The sequence below is a fragment of the Condylura cristata genome, unplaced genomic scaffold (genome assembly GCF_000260355.1).
Source record: "Condylura cristata isolate star-nosed mole 26May11 unplaced genomic scaffold, ConCri1.0 scaffold00006, whole genome shotgun sequence".
Classification (NCBI taxonomy): domain Eukaryota; kingdom Metazoa; phylum Chordata; class Mammalia; order Eulipotyphla; family Talpidae; genus Condylura; species Condylura cristata.
Genome location: NW_004567107.1, coordinates 53211082 through 53222309, shown reverse-complemented (window position 1 = coordinate 53222309; position 11228 = coordinate 53211082). Strand labels below are relative to the sequence as shown.

The 11228-nt window shown below is 39.8% G+C and overlaps 1 protein-coding gene across 2 annotated transcripts in view; it reads right to left on the bottom strand.

The window, feature by feature from the left end:
- The window catches only part of ADAMTSL1 (ADAMTS-like 1), a 340785-nt gene that overhangs the window by 64147 nt on the left and 265410 nt on the right, over positions 1-11228 (bottom strand). For both annotated transcript variants that reach the window (XM_004677681.2, XM_012721598.1), the window contains one exon: positions 8661-8788. In XM_004677681.2, the coding sequence (XP_004677738.1) occupies positions 8661-8788 (128 nt within the window). The remainder of the gene's footprint in view (positions 1-8660; positions 8789-11228) is intronic.

Below are 11228 nucleotides of genomic sequence, written 5' to 3'. Positions count from 1 at the left end.
GCCATGTGGGTCAACTTCCTGGCTGGGGCTTGAACTTGTCGTAGTGGCTGTGGATAGCTTCATAGTGCTGAGACTCAAACCCTTCTGTGAGCCACCAGGGAGGCCCAATTACACTTCAATTTTAAAGGTATTAAGGGAACACATTCAGTGTGGACCTAGACACGTTCATATATATTTCATTAGCATCTTATGGCGGCCTTCCTGGTGGCCTAGGGGGTTACGCCTCAGTGCTATCACTAATACAGCTTTAGTTTGAGCTCCAGCCAAGGAGCTGGCCCACCTATGGTGCAGCAGACCTCTTTTGTCTTGCCCATGGCTCCTCTTAGCGATGTATTTCAGTAAATCCTTCTGTTCTGCTCCCCACTCTGTCTCTGGTAAATTCTTTCACTACACCCCACGCCCCCCTGGCCTAGATCCCAGTTCTATGAGAAAAAAAAAATCTTATAGATATGAAATCAATGATGATGGAGTGACAGTGATAAATAATGTTCAATAACCATCCCTGACTAGAAGGGTCTTTTCAGGATCTGGCTACCTGGAAATTTCAACAAGAGCTGCTTTATTATAGATAATAGTCATATTAAAGTGTATGATGTTTTGCCTAGTCTGGTTCTCCTTCCACATTTTATAGCTCAGAAAATTTAACTCCTTCCTGCCCTGCAGTGTGTCTTGCAAGGTCTCCTTCTGCCCTGCCTCCTGTATCAGCATGCGGCCTTTCTATCAACTTTTCTGCACCTTTTCTTCTCATCAGTTATTTTTTTCTGAGACATCATTGCAAAAGCTGTATTTCTTTGCCATTTTTCTAGTCTTCTGAAGATAAAGGCAGTAAAGTTAACAAATGTTATCATTCCAGGTTAGGGGAATTTCTAACTGGTATTGGTGGGTGTGTAAGAGATTCACCGAACTCCCCAGTCTAAAAGAGACCCAAGTGTGCAGCTATTTACGAGATACTCCTGTTTACAACAAAGAAACATTTCAGTAATTAATTCTAAACCTACATTTAAATTTTGTAATGCGGAAAATATTTTCTCAAGAATTAATGTACTGTATTAGTATAATAAGCTTCCTTTTTAGTAATATTAAAAAGAAGTGCTTTTCTCTCATGCAGATCATTATGTGATTTTAATTAGTGTTAACCTAATAAAGTGTCATTATACTTTGAATAACACTGTATCTGGGTAGTGCAGTAGAATAAGTAATCAGAGAATATGGAAAATAAAGCTTTAAACAGAGGGTTCAGGCAATGTTCAAGCACAGATATGGTTACACTGAGAAGAATTAAAAAAAATCTGAATTAGTTGGGCTTAGTTAAAAAAAGGAGGGATAAAAAAAAGAGTGAGTGAGTGTGTGTGAGAGAAGAGAGAAAAAGAGTTTAGGCTTGGCTTACCTAGAAAAACTGGAAGGTCTATAAACATCAGATTTACATTTTTCTTTGGCAACAGTTAGATGAAAATGAGCTGTGCTCTTCAGACAGTGTGATAGAAAGAACAATGCCACCCCCAAATATCTCCATTCTAATCCTCGAGTCTCTAACTTCTCTATTACATGGCAGAAGGAAATCAGAGTTATAGGTGGAATTCAAGGTCCCAGTGACTAAACTTTAAAAATGGAGATTATCCTAGATTATCAAGGCAGGCATGTTCTCATCACATGAGCTGTTAAAATCAGAAGAGTTTGTCAGAGAACAGTAATATGAGAAGGGCTCCATACTCCATTACCACTCTTGATGAAGAAGGTCATCTTGAAGAAGAGGGTCAAAAGCCAAAGAATATAAGGTACTCTAGAAACTGAAACAACATGGTCTACAACCAGCAAGGATACAGGGCATATAGTTCTAGGAAGCAGATGACTAAATTTTGCTAAAATTTGAATTAGCAAGAAAAGCATTCTCTCTTAAGAATTTTCAGAAAGGAATACAACCTGTTGACATCTTGACATTGTTGCTTTAAGACTCTGAGTATGAGGTAATTTGTTAATACAACAACAATAAAATGAATACACAGACCATAAAAACTGCTTCTATCACCAAACTTATTACTACATCAGAAGGAAATGGGATTAAAAAATAATAAATTATCACTTCACATCACTGAGTGGTGATTAAGGAGTGTGAAGATTATTTTCAGAGTAATAAAAATGGTCTAAAATTAAGTGTGGTCAACTGATAAGGGACTGATTTGAAAGTTCTACAAAGAGCTCACATGACTCAACAAAGTCAAAGCAAATAATCCAGTCAAAAGATGGGCAGAAAAGCTAAAAAGACACTTCTCTAAAGAGAAAATGAAATGTCACACAGGTAGATGAAAAATGTTCAACATCAAGTTAGTGCAAATCAAAACCAAAATGAGGTACTACCTCATACCAGTGAATACAGCACATATTAGAAAACAAACAAACCAAAAAACCCCACAAAACTGTTAACAATAAATGTTGGCAAGGATGTAGAGAAAAAGGAACTCTCTTACACTGGTAATTATAATGCAAATGGGTCCAATCACTATGGAAAGCTGTGTGGAGGTTCCTCAAATTACTAAAAATGGAGCTACCATATGACCCAGCAATTTCACTCCTAGGAATCTACCCAAAGAACAAAAAAAAACATTATTTTGAAAAGAAATCTGCACTCCTATGTTTACTGCAGCATTATTTACAATAGCTAAGATATGGAAACAACTGAAAGGTCCCAAAGCAGATGACTGGATCAAAAAGATGTGGTATATATACACAATGGAATACTATTCAGCAATTAAAAATGATAAACTCATGACTTTTGCAATAACAGGGATAGAGCCGGAGTGGATTATGCTCAGTGAAATAAGTCAGAAGGAAAAAGAAAAGTACCAGATAGTTTTACTTACAAGAGGAATATAGCAGGCAACTATAAATCAGAGACATTTAGCAGGGGAGGGAGAAGTATTAAAACAGGAGCAGAAAGAGCACAAGAGACTAGGAGATGATTCATGGGTGACTTGGTGGTGGGAATTTTATGGGAACTATGCCTGAGAGGAGAAAGCAAACTGTACCAAAATGAATAATGATATAAATATATATATGAATGTGTTTGTGTGTGTGTGTGTATAAAACTGAGGGTGGTTACAACACACAACTCTGAATGAACCAAAAGCATTGCATTATAACCTGAAAATATGTATTATGTAAATTATACCTCAGTAAGTAGGAAAAAAACAATTGAATAAGAAACTTTAATCCAACTTAATCTTTCTTTTTCAAAAATAATTCAGGATCAACACTATCACTAGTAATAAATTATCCTGCACAAAAAAATGAGAAGGAATTAGAATTTTGTCACCACTGCAATTCTGTTTAGTTCATGCAACCTTGATGTAAATATTGCAGGGTCTTAGAGACTTAAGAAGTAGGACTTAAGACTACCCATTCTTGAACATTCCTAGGCTGCATGCTTCCTTATCCTCCTGTTTCTATTACCATTCTGTAAAGATTTTTTTTTGCCAATGCTACTGTGTTAAGTTACTCAGCTACTGCCATGACCTGTCCTAATTATTCAATTAAAGTCAGTGATTCCTCAGGAGACAGCAAATGGTACTGTCAAACTTTGCATGTTTCCCTGCAGAGTCTTAAATGAGGGACCCCAAACCTAGCATAGCCACATGAAGCTACATCCTCTCTTAGAAATGACCAACCGCAGGGTCTCACTCCCTGTCCAACCACACATTATTCCATTGCACAGGTGTGGGACAGGGATTTTCAGGGTTTGAGTTGGGCTAGCTTGGCTCATTTGTACTTGTTTGTTTTCTTTAGTCTACTGCTCAGCAGAGTGAGTTAGATTCTTCTTCTATACTCACCTGTTTTATCTAAGTTCTGTAAATGTGAGTGGTCTTCAATAGGCATGCTGCACACGTGTACTTTGAGGTCTTGGTTATATTACTCAGTGTCCTACTGGACAATGAGGTACTCAGTCTGATTCAATGTCCACTACACACTGTTCAGAACACCATCAAGAGTGAAGCCAAGCATGTCTATTTACCTTTCCCTCTGATTTACTATACTGGAGCAAACTTCTCACTGTCAGAATTTCCCACCTGTGACAAGGCACTCTCTGAGTCTAACTCTTGAAGCAATTCCCTCTTCTGGTTAAAAGAATGGCTAGATGAAAAATTCAGAAATGCCAATTTGAACTGACTTATGTTATGAAAAGCTTACAAACTGCTTGTCTTTTATTGCAGCTACTAAATCATGATGGGGGTAGAGAAAGAAGAATTAAAAGAAAAAAAAAAACCAACCACTTTTTATTTTTATTTTCCCAGTGAGGTTTCTGTGATCTCTTTATTAGACACAATATGTGTCAGCTATTCAACTCATAAAAAAGCAGAAAAACATGCCAGGAAAGAAGAAATATTTTCTGTCTCTCCCTTCCTGTGAAAACTTCAAATGAGCTCATATGTGTTTTCTCCTTTCAATGAAAGATATGCTCATCCCTCAGCCCTCATCTTCTCATTTTCCATTGATGATGTCAGGCAGCCCTTACAGTATCTCTTTTGTGATCTTATAAAATCAATGACAACCAAAAACGTTTCCCTTATGGCTATGACCTCATCAATGGTCCACACCTGGACAGGCCTCATCTACATTGGTAAGTAAAGCTAAACCCCACTGATCCAGACTGGAGCAATTTTCTAGGAAACGACTGTTTTCCTTCAAAATGCTGCCTATACTAGTTAGATTTGGAGGATTACCGAGTGGTGTGGCTGAGTGCTAACGGGCCCCGATAGTGTGTCACTCTGTGCACACCAGAAACTCTCCTCACCCAGCCTGCTTACTCCTGAACACCAAGTTATAAGTACTTCAAAATGTTACGTATGTGACATCTGGTCACATTCCTGGCCCTCATTTCCTTCCTCTCTACTAGTACTCTCATCTGTACTCTGAGCAATGAAAAAAATTTACTTGCAATTTGAAGCAAGGGCATTTTGTGCCACTGAGTCTTCATGGCTCTGACCAGGGCTGAATGAGGGAGGCAGACAGGGAAACAATGGCCATCTCCGTGGTGAGAGCTGCTGTAAGGCACACTCTTAGGTTGTTAGGATGTGAGAGACAGAATCAATGCATAAAGGATGAGTTTGGGGAGATGCAAAAGGTGCTAAATATAATCTTTTATGGCTGAAAAGAGAACAGAGCAAGGGAAGCTTATGTATTAGTATGTCTAAAATGAGAGGGTACACACATGTTTAAAACTAATTGCAGAGAGGAGAATTGGACCTAAAATGAATCTGAGAGCCAGTATTGGAGACATACTGAACCCAGAAATTAGGGCAGCTCACTGGTAGAGGTTAAGCTCTGGGCCAGATCTTTTCTCTGGTGGCCCATGTGATGTGTCCCTCATTACAAGTGACCGCCCTTGCACTGAATCCAGATGCTGCAACCACTTTCCAGATAAATGATTCAACTTTCATGTTGAGTTTGAGATATGGAGAGAGAAGAGCTGTGCAAAGTATGTGTGAGCATTCTGAAATCTGTAAAGGAATCACTCCTAATGTAAAATTAATGTGATTTTTGTTTTATATATTATCCTCATAAATAATAGCAATAGCTAATAAATATTGAATGCTTGTTATAAGTGAGGCACAATTACAGAAGTTTTACATGAGTGAATGCATTTAATCGCAATAAACCCTGTAAGTCAAGAACTACTATTATCACTCTTTTATAAATGAAGACATTGAGTCCAGAGGAGAGTACATAGCTAAGAAGTGGCAAGCAGGATTCAAATCCAGACCATGAGGCACCAGAGCCCTCGGCAGACTATCATATCTGTTTTCATGAATAATATTATGGACAAATTTCCGTATGTGATCAACTCAGGGGACTAGGCAAGATCAAAGTCTACACCTTCCTTATAAATTCATGGGGGCGGTGGATTATCTGGAGCCTCAAAAAATTCCTTTCCCTTCTTGGTTTACATTCATGCTGAAGTCAAGGTATAAGCTTTGCAATGTCTTTGAAAGGACAGAAGCACTGAGATTTACTGGGAAGATTTCACTGCAAGTGAATCAGCAACTAAATTCATACTTTAAAAATTTTACAAGTGAAGACATATTAAAAATATATATACAGCCCTCCCTGGTGGCACAGTGGGATAAAGCACAGCATTAAGAAGCTAAAACCACTTTAGCAAGAGTTTGAAACCCGCCTGCCCCGGAGGTGATCCGCATGGCGCAGCAGACCTCTCCTGACCAGCCCGCTGTTCCCCTCAGCAGTGTACTTTGTCAGTCAACCTGTCCTGCTCCCACTCTGTCTGGTGAATCCTCTCACTACCCCTGCACCTCTGGCCTGTACACCAGTTCTGTATGCACAAATAAATAAATCTTTAAAAAGATATATGAAAGCAAAGTTGCACTAATACTTAGAATTTTAGAGTGATTTTCAGGATGGGTTTCATTTTGGAAAAACTGGGAGTGTGAATCGAGTATGAACTATGGACCTGGCATCGGGCTAGTATTTTTTTTTTAATGTGTAATCTTATTAAATATCACAGCAATCTTGTAAAATATTAATTTCTTTTTTACAGAAGAGGATAAAGACTCAGGGTGTTTGTCCAACACCCCATATAAAATCGGCAGTATAATTGGTAACCCAATTTAGAAATGCTGGACATCCATTACCCCCAACTTAGGTTGTATCCTGTATGCCACTACACTATCTTGATGCTTATATTTGGGAAAAAAAAAAAAGTGACAATCGCTTGTAGCTCTGTACAAATCTATTGCCTGTGCTAGTCTGTGAGCATCATGAAGCACAAAACATAGGTCATATTGATTGCTACATGTCACAATACTTAGCAGAGGTTGTGTTCAGAACAGTAGCTGGTGAGCCACTTAGTACTGTGTTTGGCCTTGACACAAGGCTAGAGGATAATCCCAGGTGAAGACAGAAATACAGTCTTAACAACATACACATTTTGAGTCTTAACTTTTAGAGGGCCTGCTTGATAGCTTTGCTGGCAGACCTTAACAAACCCCAGCACTGAACCACAAAGCCAAAGTCCCTGAAGCCCTGGGTGTGGTGTTTGTGATCTTACTTAACTGCTCAGCCTCTCCATCCCGTCCCCAGGTGCCTCACTGGCTGCTCTGTCTCCCCTCCCTGGCTTTGAACCTGTTGGCAGCCATCGATAGCCCCTTTTCAAAGAGCTGAACACAAGCCTGATGTTACAATTGCCTTGCTTAATTCCAGACAGGTTTCCATTAATTGCATGAAATTCGGGTGAACAAAGGGCATTTAATCTGTGACTGAGTTGAACCATATCTGGAGAAATACAAATAGGAGAGATCTCTATGAACCAGCAACTGGAAGGGTGTCAGTAGTGCCCATGTATGGCAGGGCAGAGCATGGAAGGCAGAAGAGATTTAACAAGATTGGTGCTGAGCATCTGGACTCTGCATAAAGAGGGGAATAAAGACTGTGACTGGAATACATTAGGAGAAAAGCAAACGCTCTATTCACACACACAAAGGCATCAATAATATCAGTCTCTAATCCACCCCAGGGCCCCTTAGCCTGCCTTATTCATTGTTGACTTTCATCTTCCCTACAAAGCCTCCTACTAAAGGTCCCTTCCCAGATCAGCCTGAGGTCATGGGGGCAGAAACACTGTTGCTAAACAGATATGCAAGGGAGTAGCATGTGTGACTGGAGAACAGTGTGACAACATAATCCCAGCCTGGACCGATGAGGTCAGTGTGGGGTGATGTTGGCTTTTCCAGCATCTACTGAATCATCGGACGGGAGTAGCAAATGAAAAGAATAAATACAAACACATGCAATGTACTGCCACAAGGCTGCGTGGCCCAGATCTGAGGGAAAAGGACCCGATTTTGGTAGGTCAGCAAGGAAATGAAGGAAACAATGAGCTGGGAGTTCTGAGATCTCAGTTCCGTTCTTTCCCCCACTAGCTGAGCGGCTGTGTAAACTCAGGTGGGCTGGCCTCAGAAACGAGGGCTCCAGTCCAGCTGGTATCCCAGGTTTCCCTTGGATTCAAAGGCTAGGATGTGGCCTATGTAGAAGAGTTTTTTTTTCTTAAAGTACAGCATTCCAAGACCACAGCCTTCAGAGACATTCTGAGGTCATGGTGTGCAGGATATTTTTGCCTAACCTCCATGGAGAAAGGCGAAGTGCTGGCAGGTGAATTAGAGTAAGAGGTTGAAATAAAACAGGATCAGTCAGATCACTCCTGCTCCAAACTGTGACCACAGAATTCCAATTACCCATGGGTCTCAAAGTCTTCTGGGCAACAGGTAGAACAAGGAGAAACGACAGGGGTTTTCAGTGATCTCTAGTCACATCTCACGCTCCCTATGTGCTACTTGTATGCGCATCTCCTTCGTCAAGCCGTTCTTTTGGACTTTCCTCTGGATCTGCTTATCAAAATTCTACTCATTCCAACTCTAAGACCTGTCAAATTGAACGAAATATCTTGTACACCCTTTGGCTTATGGTATAGCACTTAAGACATAGCATTTTCTTCAGTCAACCACATATCACATATCACCTACATTTCATTAGTTTCCTTACTATGAGCTTCCTGAAGGCAGGGTGTGGCTCTTACCTATCTTTGTTTCTCTGGTCCTGCTTTGCACACTCACTAACATTTTCTTAATTGAGCTGAACCGGGATTTTCATATTACCTGCTAATGTGACGGCAATGGAGACAGAGTCATATCCCAAGGCATTTGTGGCATTACAAGTGTAGAAACCCACATCAGCTTCCACTGGTGCCAGGATCTGTAAGGAATCATCTGGCTGTAGAAGAATCCTGGAGCAACAGAAAAGAAATGTAGACCTGGTCAGGTCAGTTGACCCCCTTTTTTTTTGGCATTCTGAATTGGTCAAGCAGGAAGGAACCCCAGGGGACAGTCTGAGCCCTATTTTAACAACAGGGACAGAACAGCTATTGTGATGCTAAGGAGCCCACGCTCTCTTGCCACTTTGGTTGCTGTGATTCTGGTAGCAATTCTAAATACAGAAGTTTTTGATTGCTTATGCAGCTTGTTGATTCCTTAATCTAAATGCTACCAGTTGGAGCAGACAGCACAGATGCATGGAATACATGTAATACACACAACCCAGGGTGAGAAATGTTAGAGTGAATGGTGCAGAAGAATTTGGGGGAAAGCTTATTTAGGAAAAGGTGAAGTTATAAAAGACTGAAGCTTGGTTGCCTGGTGGGAAACAGGAAGAACTAGTTAAGGTGAAAGGCATCTGTTAAGGTCTGGTGGTAGAAGAGAATCACCTAATGGAAGAGGATCTTGATGCATATATTTGAAGGTGGTTATAAGCATAACTGCTTCTCAGTTCTATGTAGTCATATGTCTATTGCCTTTATAAGTCCATAAACATTATGAGACATAAAGCGCTAGTCTTATTTATTGCTTTATTTGCCACAACACTTGGGAGAGGGCCTTTGTAGAGAAGTGCCTGGTAGAAAGAAGGCAAAGTCTGATATTTAGTATAATGAAAGAGAATTCCAGAATAATCACCATCTATTTCGGATACCTTGCTTTTCCTGAAAAGAATTTTAAGAACTATTTAACCCTCAATCTACTATTTTTTCTTGTCTAGGTTTATGCCATTTCTAAGAAATACTCATGCAGTTAAGCAGAGTAATGACTATTCATGACTTAAAGCTTCTGTTTTGTTGATTTGGTGAGGCTGAGAATACTGAATATCTATGTGGAGGTGGGAAACCAAGATTGAGAAGATGGGTGGGAAGCTCAGAGATCCAGAGTCTGGACTTGGTAAGGCTTGAGGTTCATAAATCATTCAACAGCATCAAGATGGTTCAAGGGTGATTTTGGGAACCCCGAATAAATCATTTTCATTTTCATGGTTGTATCCACCTCCCTAGATTCAGAAGACCCAAAGACCTAGTCACTTAAAATCCTGCTAATATTCATCCTTAGCAAGCAAGCAGATAATAGGGGTCATTTTTCAGGAAATGGGGTAAAAATCATGAAAATATCAGGAAAACACATAGATGGGGTGGTTGAACTAAAGACTGGGAGCCAAAGCTCCAGCCCCAGCAATACATTCTCCCCCATACAATCTTTTTTTCTTCTTTATTTCTCTCATTGGGGCCTCTCCAGGTCCTAAGGTACTGCTGGCACATTACCACTTTAGTCAGCTCTTATTTATTCTGAGGTGGGTGATGAGTCTGGTAATGACTCAGGTCTCTTCAACTCTGCTTTTGGCCCTGCACCCAATGTATTGTTTATTCTCACCTCTTGTCAGAGGAAAAGCAAGGCTTACATCAACCAACCTTCACTTAACTGAAAGCTGGATGACTCTGGTAAAAAAGGGGAAGAAAACAGAAACTTCAGCTCAAGGGCAGATTCTGGGTTTGTGTTTGATTCATTGCCATTCCACACCACAGCTGCTGCTGCTGGGAACAGTCAGGCCATTTGCAGCATTGAGCTAGAGCTGATGCTTTGGGAGGGTGACAGACTGGTAGAACTTATCATTTATGTACTCATTCTTCAACTGTTAAGTGTTTTCTCTCAGAAGCAAACAATTCCATGTTAGTTTTTAATTTATCTCAAATGAACTAATAAGAGAAAGATGTCCATAAAGTTTAGGTAATAATGTCACTGCTTTCTAAAGGAATCTTAGTGGTAAGACACAGTTGCATTGCTGAATATCCTCAGATGTTCAGGCTGGTTCAGTTAAAAAAATTAAAAAATTAAACTGACTTTATGATTTGAATCTTTATGATGCTCCATAACAATTTCCAAACAGGTATAAAGATCTAATAAAAATTTCGATAGAACTGACTTCCCAGGATGATCTCATTTGGTGATCAATTTTATCACACTCAAAAAGCAGGGATTAAAATTTCTTACATTTCTAAGTTCATTAGGATATCTGCCTCCCTAAAACTGACACCATTTTCATCTTCCCTACAGAAGAGAATATTTAGAGCAGGAGGCAAGAAGGACTTTTGAACATTATTTTGCTTGTGTTATAATAGACATTGGCTCCCTACATGCATTTTATCAAACTCCAAACCCAAATACAGCATGCTTTCCTACAGAGATAACTTTTAAAATGAGGAACATAAGGAATTTCCAGACCATCCTTTGGCATTTCCAGAGCTCTTTCTATTGATAAAACTAAACTTTGAAGACTCAAGTAGAAAGAAGGAGAAGAGACAAAAAGATTGTGAAGAAGGGAGAGGGTACATACTTCGCCAACTTTCT